The sequence below is a fragment of the Cibotium barometz genome, chromosome 64, assembly GCF_041138505.1.
Source record: "Cibotium barometz isolate CiBa-2024 chromosome 64, ASM4113850v1, whole genome shotgun sequence".
Classification (NCBI taxonomy): domain Eukaryota; kingdom Viridiplantae; phylum Streptophyta; class Polypodiopsida; order Cyatheales; family Cibotiaceae; genus Cibotium; species Cibotium barometz.
This window is the reverse complement of record NC_141109.1, coordinates 15,854,234-15,878,189: the sequence shown is the minus strand read 5'-3', so window position 1 is coordinate 15,878,189 and position 23,956 is coordinate 15,854,234. Positions and strand designations below refer to the sequence as shown.

Sequence of the window (23,956 nt, the reverse complement as noted above, 5' to 3'; positions counted from 1 at the left end):
TATGTATATATATATATATATACATGTATACATATATATGTATACATGTATATATATATATATACATGTATACATATATATGTATACATGTATATATATATATATACATATATACATATATATGTATACATATATATATGTATATATGTATACATACACATGTATACATATATATATATATGTACATACACATGTATACATATATATATGTATATATATATATATATACATGTATACATATATATGTATACATGTATATATATATATATACATGTATACATATATATGTATACATGTATATATATATATATACATATATACATATATATGTATACATATATATATGTATATATGTATACATACACATGTATACATATATGTATACATGTGTATGTATACATATATACATATATATATGTATACATATATATGTATATATGTATATATATATATATACATGTATACATATATATGTATACATGTATATATATATATATACATGTATACATATATATGTATACATATATATGTATACATATATGTATACATGTGTATATATATATACATATACACATGTGTATATGTATACATATATATATGTATACATATACATATATATATGTATATATATATGTATATGTATACATATATATATGTATACATATACATATATGTATATGTATACATATATGTATATGTATACATATATATATGTATACATATATATATGTATATGTATACATATATATATGTATATGTATACATATATATATGCATGCATGTATATGTATATATATACATGCATGCATATATATATATATATATATATATATATATATATATATATGCATGCATGTATATATATACATATATATATATATATATATGCATGCATGTATATATATATACATATATATATATATATATATATATATGCATGCATGTATATATATACATATACATGCATGCATATATATATATATATACATGCATGTATATATATGTATATACATACATGCATGCACGTATATATATATATACGTGCATGCATGTATATATATACATATATATACATGCACATATATATATATATATATATATATACGTGCATGTATATATATATATATACGTGCATGTATATATATATATATACGTGCACGTATATATATATACATGCACGTATATATATATACATGCATGTATATATATATATATATATATACATGCATGTATATATATATACATATATATATATATATGGGCTTTCCTCCCACGAGTCCCTCGTAGCTATCGCTACGGAACAGCTTGAATGCCGGATTTCTGACTCTACCCATTCGGATGGGTGTTTACCCCGAAACGTTTCTAAAGTGTATGCATACTTCCGTGAGTAACTACGCTTCAAAAGTTCGATTACAGAAGTGCGTCAGAAACAGATTAAGGTCACGTTTGCAACTCATACCGGACCGAGGCGTCAGTCGTGGATACGTCAATATGACGTGACAACGTCCCTATTGAAAGTTGGCCAAGGAATTACGCAACATGGAACGAAGATTTGCACTTATAGACGGCTGAATGAGGTAATTTTCCCACGAAGACCGAGATGTATATATATATATATATATATACATATATATATATATATACATGCATGTATATGTATGTATGTATGTATATATATATATATATATGTATATATATATATATATGTATATGTATATATATATGTATATGTATATATATATGTATATGTATATATATATATATATATGCATGTTGTCAGAATACGCAGCGGAAATGATAACCAAACTTGGGTAGACAAGAGCAAGTAGACTGTAGAAAATAAACAGCACAAGAAACACAGAGAGATAGGTGTGTAAACTCTTCTCTATACACAAAATCCCAGAAAAACTGAATGAGAAAGTGGTGGGGGCTGAGGGGCTATATATACATCCCAGATAGGGCAGTTGGCCAGGAGAAATAGTGCCCACGACAGAAGGAAAAATCCCACGATTGCATAAATGCAGTCGGCCAGCATACTGATGCCCACGACTGATGAAAACCAGTCGGCCAGCAGCCCTGAAGCCCACGACTGATGAAGATCCAGTTGGCCAGCACTGGGGTGCTCCCGGCATCATCTGGCAGCCCTCCCACCACTAGGAAAAATGGAAAAAAATAGGGAAAAAACACGGGGAGTGTGGAAAAATGATAAGACACCTCATAAGGGCGGGCACACCCACAACAAAGACCCTGGTGTATACAAATAGACAGGAGATGACTTCTAACACCCCCTCTCAGCTCCTGGCTGTGAAACCAACCCAAGGGAGCTGGAGTGCCGCCTGAGCGTAGCCTGAGGTAGAGACTTTGTGAAGAGGTCCGCCGCATTGTCCTTCGTCGAACAATAAAGTAGCAAGATGTCACCCGCCAAGATCTTCTCACGTACAAAGTGATACTGTATCTCTATATGCTTGGTTCGGGCATGGAAAACCGGGTTCCGAGCAATAGCTATACAACTTTGGTTATCGCACTGGATGACTATGGGCTCCCTCTGTGGAAACCCAATCTCGCCTAGCAGCCTCCGTAGCCATACAATCTCACAAGCAGCACCACAAGTAGCCCGATACTCTGCCTCTGTCGAAGAAGGGACAATAGTAGGCTGCCTCTTGCTGCTCCAAGAAACTGCTCCTGAGCCGAGGGTAAAAGTGTATCCTGAAGTAGATCTCCTCGTGTCTGGATCTCCTCCCCAATTTGAGTCACTCCAACCTTGGAGCTTGACTCCATTCCCTTCTATGTAAAAGAGTCCCAGATCCTTCGTACTCTGCAGATACCGCAAGATCCGCAATCCTGCGTCCCAATGAGTCTTCAATGGCGTCTGCATAAAAGAGCTCAACAGCCCCACGGAGAAGCTCAAGTCCAATCTGGTGTTCAGCAACCAGATCAATGAACCAACCAACTTCCGGTACTGCGAGGCATCAACTGGCTCACAAGGATCTGGAACGGTTAACTTTGTGTTCGGGTCCATCTTTGAAGTAATAGGCTTGCAGTTCTCCATCCCAAAGGCCTCAAGCAACTCATGAACATACCGCTGCTGAGAGACGAAAAACCCCTTCTGGGTCTGCCAGATCTCCAATCCCAAGAAGAAGTGGAGTAAGCCTAAGTCGGTCATCTCAAACTCCTTTGACAAGGCAGCCTTTGTCACTCCAATGTGCCCCACATGACTGCCGGTGAGAATGAGATCATCCACATAAAGGATGATAAGTGTGACCATGCCGCGTTCCCGAAAGAGATACAGGTTCGGATCTGCAACCGATCTCTGAAATCCAGTCCGAATAAAGAAGGAATCAATCTTCTGATTCCAAGCCCTGGGAACCTGCTTAAGACCATACAAGGCCTTTCGTAACCTGTAAACCATCCCTTCCGATCCTGGAACAATAAAGCTTGGAGGTTGCTCAACGTACACCTCCTCCTGCAGGTCACCATTAAGGAACGCAGATTTTACATCCATCTGGTACACGGGCCACCTCTGAGAAGAAGTAAGGGCAAGAACGGTCCGAATCGTGGTCATCTGCGCTGTCGGTGCAAAGGTATTCTCGTAGTCGATGCCTGGCCGCTGAGCATAACCTTTAGCCACAAGCCTGGCTTTGTGTTTGTCCACCGACCCATCAGACGCGTACTTGGTCTTAAAGACCCATTTGACACCAATGACTGACCGCTTCGACGGCCTCGGTACCGACTCCCAAGTGTTCTTCTTCTCGATGGCATCAAGTTCCACCTGCATGGCTTTCCTCCAAGTATCCTGTGAAAGGGCTTCCTTTATGGAAGTGGGCTCTTTGTCCTGCATGATACGAGACATCAAAGCATAGTTCACATGAAGAAGCTCCGCCGTGTTGCTTTTATCTCGAACTCGATGTGATCTTCGAGGGCCGTCCTCTGTGGTCCACTCGGAGGGTAGCTCCGTGACACCTGACTCCCGAAGGGTGTCTAACAACCACCTAGGTACTTGAACAGATCGTGGAGCCTCTTGTGGTCGCGGGGGCTCTACTCCAGCTGCGGGCTCAACCTCCTGTGATGACTGAGGTGGATCAACCGGAGTGATAGAATGGGAATCATCATCAGACTCTTTTGGATCTCCAAGAAGTGGCGGCTCCTCGACATTGGATGCTGGAACATGCTCGTCAAAGACCACATCCCGGCTGACAACAATCTCGTTCCTCTCTGGATCATACAACCTGTATCCCTTGGAAAGAGAGTTATACCCCACAAATACCAGCCTGCGGGACTTGGAGTCAAGCTTCCCCCTCTGCTTCTTCGGAATATGTACATACGCGTCACTCCCAAAGACACGGAAGTGCGAGACATCGGGTTTCTTGCCAAAATATGCCTCAAATGGAGTCATATGGGGTACAGAAGTCGTCGGAGAGCGGTTAATGGTATGGACAGCCGTTGCCACAGCCTCACCCCAAAGTGGACGAGGAAGATCACGATGCTCCAGCACGGTCCTCACCATCTCTACCACAGTCTTGTTCTTACGTTCAACAACTCCATTCTCCGAAGGCGATCCGGTATTGGCCAATTCCCTCTTGATGCCATGATCTGCACAAAACCGGAAAAATACAGTCGAGGAGAATTCACCTCCTTTGTCAGCCCTGAGAGTCTTGACGTGAAATCCAGACTCTTTCTCCACCATCACGTGCCAATCCTTGAACCGAGCAAAAGCTTGGTCCTTCTGGGAAAGAAAGTAGACCCACGTGAATCTGGTACAATCATCAACAAGCAGCATGATTTAGAGAGATCCTCCCAAGGATGGTATCTGCTGTGGTCCACACATGTCAGTTGAATCAACTCCAATGGTTTCGAAGCCCGCCTGGAAGCCTGCTTCGGAAAGGATTCCCTGTGCTGCTTACCACGTATGCAAGAACTGCAGCGTCCTTGCCTATTACCAACATCTGGCAAGCCAACCACCATCTGGTCCCGGAAGGCGCGCCGCAAAGCATCCACATTTAAGTGGCCAAAACGAAAGTGCCACAAATCTCCAACCTGAGAGCCTGTCAATGAGGAGAGTGCAGAGAGCTTGTAGATGCCATTCTCCACACCGCCTTCCCAAACAACTTTGCCTGTCTCACGGTCCCTTAGAGCAACTGAACGCTCCTCAAATTCCACCCGAAAGCCAGTCTTGCATACCTCATGCACTGACAGAAGATGAAAACCCAGAGCAGGGACATAAAGAACACGGGAAGCATGCTTGCCTCCCTTGCCGTCGGGAATAATCTCCATCCGGCCCTCACTATGTATCGGAATAGTGGAGTTATCGCCAATAAAGATACGACTTGACTGCCATTTCAGATCCAGAAAGAAGTCACGGGATGGAGTCATGTGCCTGGAAGCACCACTGTCGAGAATCCATTCCCGGGTATCCTTCGCGGTGAAGCCAACTGCCTCCTCGCTCGAAGATGATGAAGCATCGGAGTCCACCATCTCCAAGTGCACAAATGCCGGAGTCTTCGCAGCTGAGGCTGAGGAATCAGCACTCTTCCCTGTCCGCTTAGGGCACTTCCTCCAGTAGTGGCCTTTCTCGCCACAATCATTACAAGATCTTTCGGCCTTCAGCTTCTCTCGTTCTGGATTAGGCTTCTTCTCAGAAGACTTCTCCGGTGAAGCATTCCCTTTGCCCTTGTTGTAATTCCGGCCTTTCAACCGTTGGCCAGTTAAGGCCTCCGAACCTCCGCCGTGAGGAGGGTTCGTGAAACGTTCCTCCTGGTCCAAGACCATTGGCACAAGCTCCTCCCAGGTAATGGTGCTGAGCTTGCCACTTGTGATCAACGAGGAATAGAAAGCAGAATACTGACCAGGCAAGTGGGAAAGTAACGTGATGGCCATATCTTCGGATGATATCTCTTTCCCAGCTTGAAGGACTTCCTGCTGAAGGGCCTGTAGCTTGTTAATGTGTTCCCGCATCGTCGAAGACTTTGCAGGGTTCATAACCCGCATCTACACTTCCAAGGATATCCGTTTCATGGGTGACACCGTGTTATACAAAGAAGCCAAGTGCTCCCATATGCCTCTCGCCAGCGTCATGTGCTTCACATGATTGATCACTTGTGGTGTGCAATTGAGGAAAATAAACGACCGGACCCTGGCGTTGACACGATCCCACATGTGTGCCTGTGCCTCTCGGTCCTTCCTCGTCGATAATAACTCCCCTTCCTCAGCTTCAGGCCGTGGCACCCCTATGATAATAAAATCAGCAAGGTCATATGACTCCAGAACTGACTCCATCATGACCTTCCAGATGCCATAATTGGACCCGTCCAACTGACGATCCACTGGGAACGTGGGGAGAGTCGGAATCTTCACGTGCTTCTCAGCCATCTCTAGTAAATCTGCCATCGCGGAGAGTAACCTGAAAGGGTGGGTGGGTGGGAAAAAAAATCTGAAAATCTGCAAGTGGCTGTCCAGCACCTTTGCCCGCCTTCCTCTTGCACCTTCTCTTCCCGTTCAGCCTGAAACAGTCCACCAATCAGCAACCTGTTGCTCCCCCTCTTGCTCAGAAAAACGCCCAAGATCTCCTAGAGCCTAGGGCTCTGATACCATGTCAGAATATGCAGCGGAAATGATAACCAAACTTGGGTAGACAAGAGCAAGTAGACTGCAGAAAATAAACAGCACAAGAAACACAGAGAGATAGGTGTGTGAACTCTTCTCTATACACAATCCCAGAAAAACTGAATGAGAAAGTGGTGGGGGTTGAGGGGCTATATATACATCCCAGATAGGGCAGTCGGCCAGCAGAAATAGTGCCAACGACTGAAGGAAGAATCCCACGACTGCATAAATGCAGTCGGCCAGCATACTGATGCCCACGACTGATGAAAACCAGTCGGCCAGCAGCCCTGAAGCCCACGACTAATGAAGATCCAGTCGGCCAGCACTGGGGTGCTCCCGGCATCATCTGGCAGTCCTCCCACCACTAGGAAAAATGGGAAAAAATAGGGAAAAAATACGGGGAGTGTGGAAAAATGATAAGACACCTCATAAGGACGGGCACGCCCACAACAAAGGCCTTGGTGTATACAAATAGACAGGAGATGACTTCTAACACATGTATATGTATATATATATATATATGCATGTATATGTATATATATATATATATGTGTATATATACACATATATATATACATATACATATACATGCATATATATATACACACACACACACACACACACACACACACACACACACACACACACGTGTACATATACATGTGTGTACACATACATACATACATATATATATCTATATGTATGTATGTATGTGTACACACACGTGTATATATACATGTGTGTACACATACATACATACATACATACATACATACATACATGTATATATGTATATATATATATATTGTACACATACATACATACATACATACATACATACATGTATATATATATATATATATATATATATATATATATATATACATATATACATGTATGTATGTATGTATGTATGTATGTATATATATATATACATATATACATGTATGTATGTATGTATGTATGTATGTATGTATGTACATACATACATACATACATACATATATATATATATATGTATATGTATGTATGTATGTATGTATATACATACATATATATATATATATATATATGTATATATACGTACGTACGTACGTACGTACGTACGTACATACATACATACATACATACATACATATATATATATATATATATATATATATAGAGCATCAGATCCGAGCTTCTTGGTTAATGGGTTTCAACGAATGTTGAAGCGAGAGCATCTTCCCCTTAAGAAATGGCGGCTACTAGACTCCGCAAAAATGATCTCGATGTTCGAGCCACACGTTGCTTCCCACCATGTCGCTTTGAGCGAAGTTTTACCATAATATCTAAAAGCCAATAATTATCTTATTGTTAACTATTTGCTACTGCGACGGACTTGGCCAGGATTGCTGGTATCGCGTTTATGACGCATTCGTGGAATAACTCTAATTTCAATAGCCTAAATCTTATTTTGAGTCACCAATGTTCCAATAGTTTATCAAATTAGGAGCTTAATTTTTCCTTAGCCGCATACATTACATCGACTGTAATTTTTGTAATGTCATTATGTTTTGCAAAGATTTCAGTATTTTTCTTGATTCTTCTCCTTACAAAACCGGGGATTTTATTTAGTTCTAATTCAGCTTCGGAGGTCCAATTAAGATCTCTATTTGTGGATAGCAACTTAGTGCTTACTTCTTTGGTATCATGACCACCAAAAACATCCGGTGAATGATCTTCATATATATATATATACATATATATATATATATATATATATATATATATATATGTATATGTATGTATGTATGTATGTATGTATGTACGTACGTACATACATATATATATATCTATATATGTATATATATATATATATGTATGTATGTATGTATGTATGTATGTACGTACGTACATACATATATATATATCTATATATGTATATATATATATATATATATATATATATATACATATATAGATATATATATATGTATGTACGTACGTACATACATACATACATACATACATACATATACATATATATATATATATATATATATATATATATATATGTATATGTATGTATGTATGTACATACATACGTACGTACGTACATACATACATACATACATACATACATACATACATACATACATACATACATATATATATATATATATATATGTATGTATGTATATGTATACATATACATACATATATATATGTATGTATACATATACATACATATATGTATGTATGTATCTACATACATACATACATGTATGTATGTATGTATGTACATGTATATGTATGTACATATGTACATACATATACATGTACATACATACATACATCTACATACATCTACATACATACATACATGTATGTATGTATGTATGTATGTACATACATTCATACATATATATACATACATACATGTACATACATACATATACATACATACATATACACGTACATACATACACTATCATTAGTGAAACACACTTTTTATTGGCCAAAGATGAAAGAGTATGTAGAAGATTATGTTCTCAAGTGTCGAATTTGTCAGGCAAATAAAGCTGAACGCTTTAGACAGGCTGGGTTGTTGCATCCTTTGCAAATCCGAAGTAATAAATGGGAAAGTATTTCCATGGATTTTATTACCGGATTGCCAAGAACACATCAAGGCCACGATTCTATTTGGGTTGTGGTAGATCGCTTGACAAAAATGGCTAGATTTTTATCGATCCGGAAGACTATTACAGCTACACAATTAGCACGGCAGTTTATCGAGCAATTGACTGTACGGGTAACCGTAGGACATAGTCAGTGATAGGGAAGTTTACGAGTGATTTTTGGAAACTTGTTTTTGAGAAGTTGGAAACAACTTTGAATTTGAGTTCCTCAGATCATCCTCAATCTGATGGCCAGACTGAAAGAGTGAATCAGGTTTTGGAGGATATGCTTCGAGCATATGTATCCAAAAGACAGAGTTCATGGAAAGATTATCTTCCTATGTTAGAATTTGCATATAACAGTACTAAGCATACGAGTACAGGGTTTAGTCCTTTCATGCTTATGTATGGTTTTTAACCTAGATTACCTGTTACAGTAGGATTCTCAGGACTTCAGCATGATGCAGCACGTAATTTTTTGCAAGATATACACGAAATGTTACAAGTTGCGAAGGAATCTATTAGAAGTGCTCAAGACTGAGACAGGTTTTATTCTAATAGACATCGTTCACCGAGAGAGTTCTCTGAAGGAACGATGGTGTATTTGCGAGTTCCGAAAGATTCCGAGACTTTACGGACAGGTAGGTCTCCGAAATTATCCCCTAGATACTGTGGACCATTTCGTGCTACACGACAGATTGGTTTAGTTGCATATGAATTGGATTTGCCTTCTTATGTGAAAGTTCATCCTGTATTTCATGTCAGAAGACTTAAGGAAGTACAAGGTGGAGCAGATCAGTTAGTTACTCCTCAAGAAATTATAGATGTCGAGGACATGACATTTGTTCCGCACGAACTTGAAAGGATTCTTGGATTTCGTGAACGAAGATTGCGTAATACGCTTATCATGGAATACAAGATCAAGTGGAAGGATCGTGTTGAGGAGGACGCTACATGGGAGACATTGACTACTCTTCAGAGAGATTACCCTGGCTTTTTAGTGAGCTCAGGAGTGAGCTCTTAGAGGAAGGGGAGTATGTCATGTGCACAGTGTGTATCTACCGTGTGCTACACGCACGCAAGACTAGTTTCGAGGCTTGGGGAAGCTTGGAACTAGGCAGGCTGATTGACGAGCTGAGTTAGGGATATACTAATGGGCGGGCACCCAAGTATGGACGGACGGGCGCCCAAGTGTGGACGCCCGATGACCGGCCAAGAACCTATAAAAGGGTGGCCAAGGTTAGTTATTGAGATATAGAGAGTCTCGCGAGTTTGTGAGAGCTCTATGGTCTTGGAGCCTGGATCTAGTGCAGACGTGCACTTGCTTTACGCAGCCGAGGCCGGCAGCAATCTCGAGGCCCGCGAGGGCAGCTTCGTGGCGGTATGGGACGTTGCGAGGAGGAGATTGGTCGGTACGTCATCCTAGTTAGCTCAGCTCATGGCTCGGTGGGGACAGCCAAGACTGTGGGCTTGCCCATGGCTGTCATGGTTGGGAGGTGAGTCAGGCTTGCACCCCCTTGTTGTTTGTTTGTTCGTTTGTTTGCAGGATTCGAGTCTCGAACCAAGAACGATCACGAGGAGATCCATGGGGATTTGACAGGAACTATCTCCAACCTGCCCTCATTGTGAACTAGTATAGTGGATGTATCCCCAGTAAGAATGTGACGAGAATACCTACAAAGATCCTGTAAATCTGAACGGGAAGGAGTCATGTGCTTGGAAGCACCACTGTCTAGAATCCACTCTCAAGTATTCGTTGCGGAGAATCCTCCAACCTCCTCCCTGAAGAAAATGAAACATCGGTGTCCATCACCTCCAGGTGCACAAAAGCCGGAGTCTTCATGATCGCTACTGAGGAATCTTCACCCTTCTCGGTCTTTCGCTTGGGACACTGCCTCCAATAGTGGCCTTTCTCGCCACAATCATTACAGGTCCTCTTTGCCTTTAGTTTCTCACGCTCAGTAACGGACTTCTTCTCAGAAGACTTCTCCGATGAAGCCTTCCCTTTGCCCGTGTTACGGCCTTTTGACCGTTGGCCAGTCAAGGCCTCGGAACCTCCACCCTGAGGAGGGTTTGTGAATCGTTTCTCCTAGTCCAAGACCATGGGCACAATCTCCTCCCACGTGATGGTGCTGAGCCTGCCACTGGTAATCAAAGATGAGTAAAATGCTGAGTACTGAGAGGGCAAATGCGATAGCAACGTTATGGCCATGTCCTCTTACGATATCTCCTTCCCAGCCTGAAGAACTTCATGCTGAAGAGCCTGTAGCTTGTTAATATGCTCCCGCATCGTCAACGACTTTGCAGGGCTCATAACCCGCATCTGTACTTCCAAGGAAATCCTCTTCAGGGGCGATACCGTGTTGTAAAGAGAGGCCAAATGCTGCCATATACCTTTGGCCAGCGTCATATGCTTTACATGATTGATTACATGCGGTGTGCAGTTGAGGAAGATAAACGAAAGGATCCTGGCGTTGACACAATCCCACATCTGTGCCTGTGCCTCCCGGTCCTTTCGGATCGACGGTACCTCCCCTTCCTCTACTTCCGGCCGTGGAACCCCAACAACGATGAAATCAGCGAGGTCGTAAGACTCCAGAACAGATTCCATCATAACCTTCCATATGCCATAGTTGTTCCCGTCCAACTGACGGTCCACCAGGAACGTGGGAAGTGTCGGGATCTTCACATGCCTCTCGGGCATCTCTAACAGATCTGCCATTGCGGGGGGTGAACTTTAGTTGTGTGAATGGGGAGGGTCGGTGGGAACAAAACCTGGAGACGAAGCTGCACTTGCTGCTCCCTGCTTCGCCACGTCCCGAATGGCCCACACGGGTTCCCAAACAGCACTAAAAACACGAACAGTCCCGCTCCTCGGGGGGGGGGGGGGGGGGGGGGGGTGAACTTGGTCTTCTGAAGGGAGGGTGGGTGGGAAACACAATGAAGACGAGGCTTGAACTGCTTACTCCTCGCTTCTCCACGTCCCGTACGGTCCATTGATGCGTTCGATCAGCACCAATCACGAACAGTCCCGAATCTCTAAGTCTCCTGGATCGAAGACAAGCGCCAGCCTTCAACACACTGAACTGGGAGCAGAAGGAGAAAAACGCAGACAAGAGTATGGCTGGGTATGTACTCTGTATATACACAGGAATCCTGAATAAGTGATACAATGGCATGGGCTGTGGGGGTCCATTTTATATGGACCCCAGGCAGCAGTCGGCCTGCTCCAGAGGCAGCCGACAGTGGACAGATCTCCACGACCAGCCCTCAAAGACCAGTCGGCCAGCAACCTTGAGTCAGCCAGGTCAGAAATGAGGACGTGTAGAGTCGGCCAGAGGAGATGCGCCTGCCAGCCCGTGACTGCCCCCCAAAGCCATGGAAAAAATGGGAAAAGTATGGGGAAAAATACGGAGAGTGGGGAAAAATGAGAAAACACCTCATAAGGGCGGGCACACCCACAACAGAGGCCCTGGTGTATATGTATAGACTGGAGATGACTTCTAACACATACATATACATACATACATACATACATATATATATACATATATATACATGTATATATATACACATGTATATATATACACATGTATATATATACACATATATATATATATACATATATATATATATATATACACACACACATATACAATATGTATATATATATATGTGTGTGTGTGTGTATGTATGTATGTGTATGTATGTGTGTATATATATATATATATATACACACACACACACACACACACACACACATATATATACATATATACATATACATATATATATGTATATGTATATATGTATACATACATATTTATGTATATATATACATATGTATGTATGTATGTATGTGTACACACATGCATATATATACATGTATATATGCACACATTATATATATATATATATATGTGTGTGTGTGTGTGTGTGTGTGTGTGTGTATATATATATATAGAGAGAGAGAGAGAGAGAGAGAGAGAGAGAGAGCATTTAATGCTCCTAGACTAAACTGAGTGGGGGCTTAAGATTAGACCCTCCTAGACTATTGTGTGGGGACTTAAGATTAAACCCTCTGAGTTGTGTGTTCTCTGTCTATAACTATATATATGTAAATAAATCTCAGGCTGGCTACAGACAAGGGACTGCCCATCAGGTTGCAGTTACTAGAGTGAATGGAAGCCGTCAGACCGTGTTGCTGGGCAGGACTGTGAATACACACAAAAGTGCTGTCCACATCAAATTGAAGAGATCATTCTATGGTATTTGATGGATGGTGACTGGGCAGCCAATATTCCACTGTTAAGAGATGAATACACCACTTTTTCCTTTCCAATTCTGAGGCCCTGCAGGAGTTTCCATTTTGTGTGTAATGGTGCAGCTCAAAAAACCTGCTTGTCAGTAGTTTCCTTGGTTTCCACCTGCCTGTTGCTTGGCTGGTTGCTGTCTGTAACCCGTTTTTTAAAAAGAGTATAGTTTTTTCCCACCCCTTTTGGAAGGAGGTGGATGGGATGCTAATGAAAATGTTATTTTTTCTGGCTTCTCAGATAAAGCGAGAAATCAAGATTCTTCAGAATTTATGTGGGGGACCAAATATCGTGAGGCTTCTGGATATAGTTCGTGATCCGCAATCCAAAACACCAAGCCTGGTCTTTGAGTATGTTAATAATACAGATTTCAAAATTTTATATCCAACACTAACAGATTACGACATTCGCTTCTACATTTATGAGCTTCTCAAGGTAAAGACTTGAGCTTCCTTGTTCCTTCACCGATTATATACTAAAAAACATACTTTTTTGTGGATTACTTGTTGGAATTATCTGTGCTTGGGGTGTATATTTCTGTATGGCTCAGAAGCCAGCCCATTGGGCAGTATGTAACTAGCTCTTTTGTCCACACTTAGCCCGCCCAAGCAGCTTGTGCTGGTGTTTGCACTGCATGTGCTGTTGGCTGTTGTTTAAAAATATTTGGCACTCTTGTTTTGTTTGAGATTTTGGTAGCCTGTACTAATCACAAGTCACTGGCCTTCATCTTACGGTAGAATTATTCAGGCTGCATAATGCTACCCAAGTTGGGTGCACTGATTTTTGCAAGCAGTATATAATCATCAGTAGCCAGCAGTATGTAACTGATTATCCTGCCCACATTAGTGCGCTGTTTGTGCTGAGTGTGCTGTTAGATGTGGTTTTAACATCTCTACCACATGTTAGTTTTGTTGAGGTATCAGCAGTCAGAGGTTGCTTGCTTTCATTTTACCTGACTGTAGCCAGTTTTTTGTCCACATGCGACGATTTGCACCTTGTGAAACACTCCAAGAGGTAGGGCTATGGACAACTTTGACAAAGCTGGAAGATTGCGTACCTTCATCTGTAACACCAGTGGAGTTCTTTGAAGTGTTGGCCATTCTATTACAATGTCAATGCCTACGCCACACACACATGCTCACATGCATGCATTTTTGATCATAGATTCAGATGCGTATAATGATGCAGACCCCAATCTGTTGAACTTTGCATGTATGTTCAAGTGCTTAGCATTTCCACCTAGAATTGAGCATGATTTGATGTTCTAATGTCTTGCAAGTTGCACTGATGTAATGAATGCATTACCAAAACAGGCGCTTGATTACTGCCACTCTCAAGGAATAATGCACAGGGATGTGAAACCTCATAATGTGATGATTGACCATGAACAAAAGAAATTGCGTCTTATTGATTGGGGTCTTGCAGAGTTTTATCATCCTACCAAGGAATACAATGTTCGAGTGGCTTCAAGGTTGGTTTCTAATTAAAACCTGTGGTATTTTCAGTCACTTCTGTCTGTCATATTGGATATGTGGACAAGGTTGTTGATTCAAAGCTCTGTTTCTTGTTTCAATGTAACAGGTATTTCAAAGGTCCTGAACTTCTAGTGGATTTGCAAGACTATGATTACTCTCTAGACATGTGGAGCCTTGGCTGCATGTTTGCTGGGATGGTAAGATTGGCACTTGGACAATTCAAGTCATATTCTCGCATAGCTGATAGTCTCACTTTGCAAGTACCATTTTTTGATAAACTGAATATTTTGGCTTTGTTGAAAATGCTGATACTTTTTTGGGTGTTTGATCAAAGTTGCTTGCCACATACTTTCTTGATGTCACATCTTATGTCCTTCTCTTCATGTGGGGTCAAGGAGAAAATTCAAAGTTGGTTCCCCATATGCATGCTTGAGTGGGAAGAAAAGACAAAAATTGGCTGGTCAGGTTGACTTTTATCCCTCTCTGCCTTTGGAAGGCCTTCCATATGATAGAATGTGCAGCGGAAGAAGGGAAAGTGGAAACGCAGGAGAGAGTGACAGAGAGATGGAGAGGAAATAGAGGTGAGAACTTGCTCTCAATATCATCATCCAAAGGAATACATGTCCCAAGCAAGAGGGGAGAAAACCTCGTATGTGAAGGATTGCAGCAAACAATGCTAAGCAAGCAGTGAATAATGAGGGAGGCAAGCCAGCTATATAAATGCCCACATGAAGGTAGCCGCGAGGGAAAAGATCCTCCACGACTAGGGAAAAAAGCCCAAGACTCATAAAATGGGGAATAATATGGGAAAACATATGTGAGGGGTGACTAGTCCCACTAGCTAGCATGGTCAGTCCTAGAGGCTAAAATAGGACAACAAATAGGAAGCCAACAATAAGGAGATGATGTCTTAACATCCCCTCTTAGCACCGGATGCTGAGTGAACTCCAAAAATGGAGAGACGCCGTCCTCGATCAAAGATGAAAGACTGCAAAAACAGGTACCAAGAAAGCTCCATAAGCAATCTCCTTAGCAACTTAGCTACAAAAGCAACATAACAAGCTACCAGGTACAACCAAGTAGGGCTGCGACATGTTGCTCCAAATAATGGTTCCAAACCCAAGTGAAAGAACACTCCCTACTCCCCAAAGTTGTATGTCGTGTATCCAGCTTGGAGAAGGTATGAAAAACCTCATAACCAACCAAGATCAGATCTTGTATATAATCAATCCTGGGAGAAGTAAGCTGGTCCTCAGTGGAACCCTCAAAAGAAACAGAGTCAATCTGCTCCAACTCTGTACCAAGAGTAGCCAAATGTTGTACAAAAGCATCCTCTGAAAAGGTCGGCATCACAAGATGTAAAGACTCTGAATAAAAGATGGGGTCCATCTGCTCAAACTCTATACCATGAGTTGCCCAATGCCGTACATAAGTACACACCACTGAGGTGGGCATCGCCAGATGAAAGGACTCCACATCCCCCTCTGAAAAAAGATGTTGACGGATTGGTACAAGCCCAACTTGATTCTGATCCAAATCCAAAAAACTATGGAAGTACCACTGTGACCCAGGCACGGTTAGCAAACATAGATCCAAAGAATCCCATTGGGTCCAAAATACCATCCTCCAAAACAATGAACACGTAGAACTGGCCTCAGAAGCATCACAAAGAGAGGTAGAGGTAGACTCCTCACAATGAGGAAGGGAAGCAGGAATATAAACTGCAGTGGTAATAAAGTCCTCAAAAGCATCACTGATAGCAGAAGACTGTTCCATAAGTAGAATCAGATCCCAAGAATCAGTAACAAATAAGTGTTCCATGTGAAAAGATCACACCTCACAGGCAAAACACCCTCCTTTCTCTGCAAACATTGCAAAGAACACAGGCTCGGACAAAAAAACTTTGCACAGGATCTCTAAAAAGATCACTACTCTCCTCCAAAATTTGTAAACTCCTGTCACTGAAGAAAGTCTCCACTGATACAAAAGTTAAAACAGCTCCCGAAAATGATCCTCAAGTGAAGTAGCTGGAGATGGGCTCCCTCTGAGTGTAGAAAACTCCTTCGGGAAGAAAAATGCAGCCAAAACACTGCTGTCCGGCAAAAAACAGCACTCCACCGCCAACAGAAGGCAAGGAACATGAAGAAACCGGGAAACTGTGTAGGCCAGGAATAAAACACAAGTATAGATGCTCCAAAATCAGCAAATCGCTGACTGAAATCAGAAATTTAGTGTCCTCAAGTACCAATCTGCCTCCAAAGCCACAATCCAAACAAACCCCCCTTTGCAAGTGATCTGTGTCCACTGGAGAAGAAAACACAGCCAAACAAGGGCTACAAACCTGAAAATTCAGGCCAACCAGTGTCCACACCTCATATGAGGAAAAACACTGAAGAGAAGGTACCTTAGGGTCCAACGGAAGGAGCCCAGGTGAAGATAGAGCTGCTGTAAAAAACTCTGCAAAACTGCTGTAGAAAACACCTTTAGGAAAAACGCAGGACTCCAAGGTGCTGCTGCCCGGTGAAGAAGGGATCTCAAGGGTTCAAACCTGTAAAGGATGACATCTGGCTGCAATGGAGAAGCGCTTGGAAGAGGCAGGCGACCAGCAACGACTTTGAGGAAAAAAACGCATCTGTCCATCTGCAGAAAAACGCAGCGAGGAGGGAGAGGAGGGAACATCCAACACTGCAGATCACTGGCGCTCTGATACCATGATAGAATGTGTAGCGGAACAAGGGAAAGTGGAAACACAGGAGAGAGAGAGAGAGAGAGAGAGAGAGAGAGAGAGAGAGAGAGAGAGAGAGAGACACAAGTGAGAACCTGCTCTCAATATCATCATCCAAAGGAATACATGTCCCAAGAGGGGAGAAAACCTCGTATGTGAGGGACTGCAGTAAACAATGCTAAGCAAGCAGTGAATAATAAGGGAGGCAAGCCAGCTATATATATGCCCACATGAAGGCAGCCGACCAGGGAAAAGATCCTCCACGACTAGGGAAAAAAGCCCAAGACTCCATAAAATGGGGAATAATATGGGAAAACATATGTGAGGGGTGACCCAGCCTTAGAGGCTAAAATAGGACACCAAACAGGAAGCCAGCAATAAGGATATGATGTCTAACACCATATACTAATAAAAGAGGCTGGTACTCTATCCCTTCTTGAGCATTGCTTATATCCACTAACCCTCAAGGGTCACCCTATTTCTTCATGTATGAAATCATTCCACATAATGGGTTGCCTATTCATTTTATCCTGAGTGCTAAGAAGAGATTTCCACAAGCCTGATCTTAGCTTGGTATGGGTGGTCAGGTATGCAATTTTTTAAACTGTTATCATTTTTCCTGATCATGCATATCAAGTGTTTTTTCCATCTATTTATCATCCTGCATGTCTGCTCCTGTCACTTGCATGCGATTTCTTTTTAACTCAAAAGGTTAACCTAAAAGCCTCAATTTCTGCCCTGAAGCTAGAAACCACAATTTTGGTACAAGATTGTGGGTATGAATTTTTACTTCAATATGAAGGGCGAGGCCGTTGAGCGACTGTGAAATTACAAGACGTCGTGCTCCTGGGCCGTAAGTTGGGTTAGCAGGGAGTCGCATGAAGGCATCTTGTGTAGTTGCTTGCCTTGGACTGGAGCACAATGAAGTGCTGGGCTGAATTGATGTATGCACAAGTCCAAAGACTTAAACACACATACTTCTGCACTTGTATGACTGCCGAATTATGTGGGGATGAAATGATTTAGGCAATGGGCTGAGGGATTTCTTATATATCTGATGATTTGCTGCTGGTCGGTCATCTAGACTGCTGGCGGTCTGTTATTAATGCTTCACAACTGCTGACAATAGCATTAAATGCTGCGCTTTCAAGTAATCGTTTCAAGTATTAAATGCTGACATTAGCATTAAATGCTACACTTTCAAGTAATTGTTTCACACATGTGCTGTCCTAGCTGCTGGCCGACTGGCTGTCCCAGCCATTTTAGGGCTGTTGACCGGGTACTGGAGGCTGTTGACTGGTTACTGGGTGTAGGATACTTGTATGCACCTTTTGGTGTGGCCCATGGTGGCCCACGAGCAAGGCTTATAGGCTGGCCATAGGGCTGGCCTAGAGCCTTGAATCCCTTTGCTAAACAGTTCCATATGCTTGCTATGCTAGAGTAATATACATGAACTGATTGTTCTCCAAGTGACAGACTTTGACACCAAAGGCTTGGGAAGACGTGTAGCTTGTGCTTGGTATGTCTCTGGACTAGGGCTCACCATGGGGTCACGACATACGACAAATAATCCTAAAAAAGGTACTACTTCTGTACAATATGGCTCTAATGATGAGCGAGTGTGTTACATGCACCTTAGTGCATGGATGCATGTGACATTTCCTCCTGCTTTGCTTGGTGGTAGTTGCATGGACTCCAAGTAGTTTGCTGATATTTGTGGGTACTCTTCGTCGAGCCAAAGGGCTTTGTGAGTGTCTCGGTCTTTGAACTTGGTGTAGAATTGTCTGAGGCTTTGACCGAAACCATGCTTGCTCTTGTCGAGGAGAATATACTCAGGCTCGATAATTTTTGATTCGTCGACCACTTCATGTTGCTGCTCATCCGAAACTTCTTGCAAAGATGGTCCAACATAAGGCTTCAACCATGAGACATGGAAGATATCATGCATAGTCCAATTGCTTGGCATCTTCAACTTCATGGAGACATCATTGAGCTTCTTTTCAATAGGGAACGGGACAAAGGTTCGGAAAGAGATCTTGGGACAAGTCTTACCGAACCTGTCAACAATGAATGGTCAAACATTGCATTCCTGGTTTCTAGAGCTGTTGGAAGAGGGCCTCAAAGTCTATATTGATATTTTGAAAAGGTCCCTTGGGAATTGGCAAAGGTTGAAGCAACTCGGCTTGCTTCGAGTGTGGACAGTGGAACCTTCACTTTTTTCACAAATATGGCATGCTTGGACATATTGGTAGACGTCCCTTCTTATCTTTGGCCAATAGAATAACTGCTCCAATGTCTCCAATGTACCGTTGATACCACGATGACCCCCAACAAGAGAATAATTAGCTTCATGAAGAAGTGTCTTTTCTCTCTTAATACACATAGCCGGTTTTCGTAGGCATTGCTTCATGTGCGGGACTTGCTGTCAAATCCCCACGGATCCCCTCGTGATCGATCTTGGTTCGAAACTCGAATCCTGCAAACAAACGAACAAACAAACAAGCAAGGGGGTGCAGGCCTGACTCACCTCCCAACCATGACAGCCGTGGGCAAGCCCACAGTCTTGGCTGTCCCCATCGAGCCACGAGCTGAGCTAACTAGGATGACGTACCGACCAATCTCCTCCTCGTGACGTCCCATACCGCCACGAAGCTACCCTCGCGTGCCTCGAGATTGCTGTCGGCCTCGGCTGCATAAAGCAGGTGCACGTCTGCACTAGATCCAGGCTCCAAGACCATAGAGCTCTCACAAACTCGCGAGACTCTCTATAATACAATAACTAACCTTGGCCACCCTTTTATAGGCTCTTGGCCGGTCATCGGACATCCACACTTGGCCGCCCGCCCGTCCATACTTGGGTGCCCGCCCGTTAGTATATCCCTAACTCAGCTCGTCAATCAGCCTGCCTAGTTCCAAGCTTTCCCAAGCCTCGAAACTAGTCTTGCATGCGTATAGCACACGGTAGATACACAGTGTGCACATGACATACTCCCCTTCCTCTAAGAGCTCACTCCTGAGCTCACTAAAAAGCCAGGGTAATCTCTCTCAAGAGAAGTCAATGTCCGTGATAAGCGTATGACACAATCTTCGTTCACGAAAGCCAAGAATCTTTTCAGGTTCGTGTGGAACAAATGTCATGTCCTGGACATCTATGATTTCTTGAGGAGTAACTAACTGATCTGCTCCACCCAGTACTTTCTTAAGTCTACTGACATGAAATACAGGATGAACTTTCACATGAGAAGGCAAATCCAATTCATATGCAACTGAACCAATCCGTCGTGTAACACGAAATGGTCCACAGTATCTAGGGGATAATTTCGGAGATCTACCTGTTCGTAAAGTCTCGGAATCTTTCGGAACTCGCAAATACACCATCGTTCCTTCAGAGAACTCTCTAGGTGAACGATGTCTATTAGAATAAAACCTGTCTCGGTCTTGAGCACTTCTAATAGATTCCTTCGCAACTTGTAACATTTCGTGCATATCTTGCAAAAAATTACGTGCTGCATCATGCTGAAGTCCTAAGAATCCTATTGTAACAGGTGATCTTGGTTGAAAACCATACATAAGCATGAAAGGACTAAACCTTGTACTCGTATGCTTAGTACTGTTATATGCAAATTCTAACATAGGAAGATAATCCTCCCATGAACTCTGTCTTTTGGATACATATGCCCGAAGCATATCCTCCAAAATCTGATTCACTCTTTCAGTCTGGCCATCAGATTGAGGATGATCAGAGAAACTCAAATTCAAAGTTGTTTCCAACTTCTCAAAAACAAGTTTCCAAAAGTCACTCGTAAACTTAGAGTCCCTATCAATGACTATGTCCTGCGGTAACCCGTACAGTCTAAACAATTGCTCGATAAACTGCCGAGCTAATTGCGTAGCTGTAATAGTCTTCCGGGTCGGTAAAAATCTAGCCATTTTTGTCAAGCGATCTACCACAACCCAAATAGAATCGTGGCCTTGATGTGTTCTTGGCAATCCGGTAATAAAATCCATGGAAATACTTTCCCATTTATTACCTGGGATGCAACAACCCACCTTGTCTAAAGCGTTCAGCTTTATTTGCTTGACAAATCTGACACTTGAGAACATAATCTTCTACATACCCTTTCATCTTCGGCCAATAAAAAGTGTGTTTCACTAATGATAGTGTCCTGTGTACCCTTGGGTGTCCAGCAGAAGGGACATCGTGACACTCCTTCAGAATCTTGGACCTAATGTCCGGGATCTGTGGTACACAAATTTTGACAAAATCCATGGAAATACTTTCCCATTTATTACCTGGGATTTGCAAAGGATGCAACAACCCACCCTGTCTAAAGCGTTCAGCTTTATTTGCTTGACAAATCTGACACTTGAGAACATAATCTTCTACATACCCTTTCATCTTCGGCCAATAAAAAGTGTGTTTCACTAATGATAGTGTCCTGTGTACCCTAGGGTGTCCAGCAGAAGGGACATCGTGACACTCCTTCAGAATCTTGGACCTAATGTCCGGGATCTGTGGTACACAAATTTTGACATTACGGAATAGCAAACCATTCCGAATCATCCACTGGCCTCCTGCAGCCTAAATAGTAGACTTCTCAGTCACCGAGTCTTGGTCAATCAATGAGCTCTCGTCCTGGATCTGCTGCCAAAATGGACCAAAATAACTATCAGTCTTGCAAAGCCCTCTCAATGACTGAAATAAGTCAGTAGAAATCTCGGTGAACGACAAAGAATTCACCTCTGTAATCAGACTAAGCGCATCTGCAATACTATTCATGGACCCTTTCCGATAACGGATCTCAAAATCAAAATCTTGCATTAACTCTGCCCAACGAGCTTTTCTTCCTCTCAAATCATCCGCATCACACACATACTTGATTGACTGATGATCAGTCAATACCACAAACTTGGAGCCATATAAATAATGTCTCCAAACCTTGAGAGCATGAATCACAGCATAAAGCTCCTTCTCAAGGGTTGGCCAACGAGATTGAGTGTCGTCTAGCTTTTTACTTTCAAAAGCAACCGGTCTACCATCTTGAAATAAAGCAGCCTCGATTGCATAGTCACTGGCATCAGTTTCAAGAACATAAGGCCGACTAGGATCAGGCAATGCTAAGATAGGTGCTTCCTTGACTTTATCTTTCAAAAGTCTGAAGGCCATATCCAAATCGTTATTCCAAGTGATAGGCTGATTGGACTTACGTCCACGACCTTTCAATAAGTCAGTCATCGGTAGTGTGAGCTGAGAGTACTCCCGTACAGATTTCCGAAGAAAAACAACAAAACCGAGAAAAGAACGAAGTTGTTTCACTGTTCGCGGTATAGGCCAGTCTAAAACCTTCTGAACTCGGTCATAGTCAATGCTCAATCCATCTCTAGTGATCTTGTGTCCCAAGTAAATGATGTCGGTCATAAAGAACTCACATTTACTCAATTTAGCATATAGTCGATTCTGTCTTAAAATAGCTAAGACAATCGTGAGGTGTCTGACATGATCCTCAAGAGTACGGCTATATATCAAAATATCATCCAGGAACACCACCACAAATTTTTCCAAATGTTCACGAAAAAGATCGTTCATCATTTGTTGGAAAGTGGCTGGAGCATTGGTTAACCCAAAAGGTAATACGAGAAACTCGTAATGGCCATACCTAGTCCGAAAGGTGGTTCTTTCGACATGCCTTTCATGAATACGTATCTGGTGATAGCCAGTACGTAAATCTATCTTCGTGAAATATTTCGCTCCTGCTAACCGGTCAATTAGGTCATCTGATCTAGGGAGAGGATAACGGTTCTTAATTGTCAGCTTGTTCAATCTCTTGTAATCTATACACATTCTCCAAGTATTGTCCTTCTTTCTCCTAAGCAACACAGGTGCACCCCAAGGTGATTTACTTGGACGGATCTGGCCCATCCTCAAATAATCTGCGAGTTGTTTAGCCAACTCATCTTCCTCAGCTTGGCTCATTCTATAAGGTGGAATACTGACAGGATGAGCACCAGGGATCAAGTCAATACGATGATCTACTGCCTGTTCAGGTGGTAAGTCCGATGGCAGTTCCTTAGGAAATACATCTTGAAATGAATCAAGTATCTTCTGTAATTCTTTGCTTTCAAACACACTTAATTCATTCACATCCATGGAAGGGATGAGAAAGAAGAAAGTGGAATCAATAC

At 42.2% G+C, this 23,956-nt stretch overlaps 1 protein-coding gene across 2 annotated transcripts in view; it reads left to right on the top strand.

The window, feature by feature from the left end:
• The window catches only part of LOC147603370 (casein kinase II subunit alpha-2-like), a 44,635-nt gene that overhangs the window by 4,898 nt on the left and 15,781 nt on the right, over nt 1–23,956 (top strand). For both annotated transcript variants that reach the window (XR_015265605.1, XM_086796508.1), the window contains exons 3-5: nt 13,814–14,008; nt 14,887–15,044; nt 15,155–15,245. Coding sequence is in view for 1 of the 2 variants with exons in the window: in XM_086796508.1 (XP_086652634.1) it covers nt 13,814–14,008; nt 14,887–15,044; nt 15,155–15,245 (444 nt within the window). In the remaining variant the exon portion in view is untranslated. The remainder of the gene's footprint in view (nt 1–13,813; nt 14,009–14,886; nt 15,045–15,154; nt 15,246–23,956) is intronic.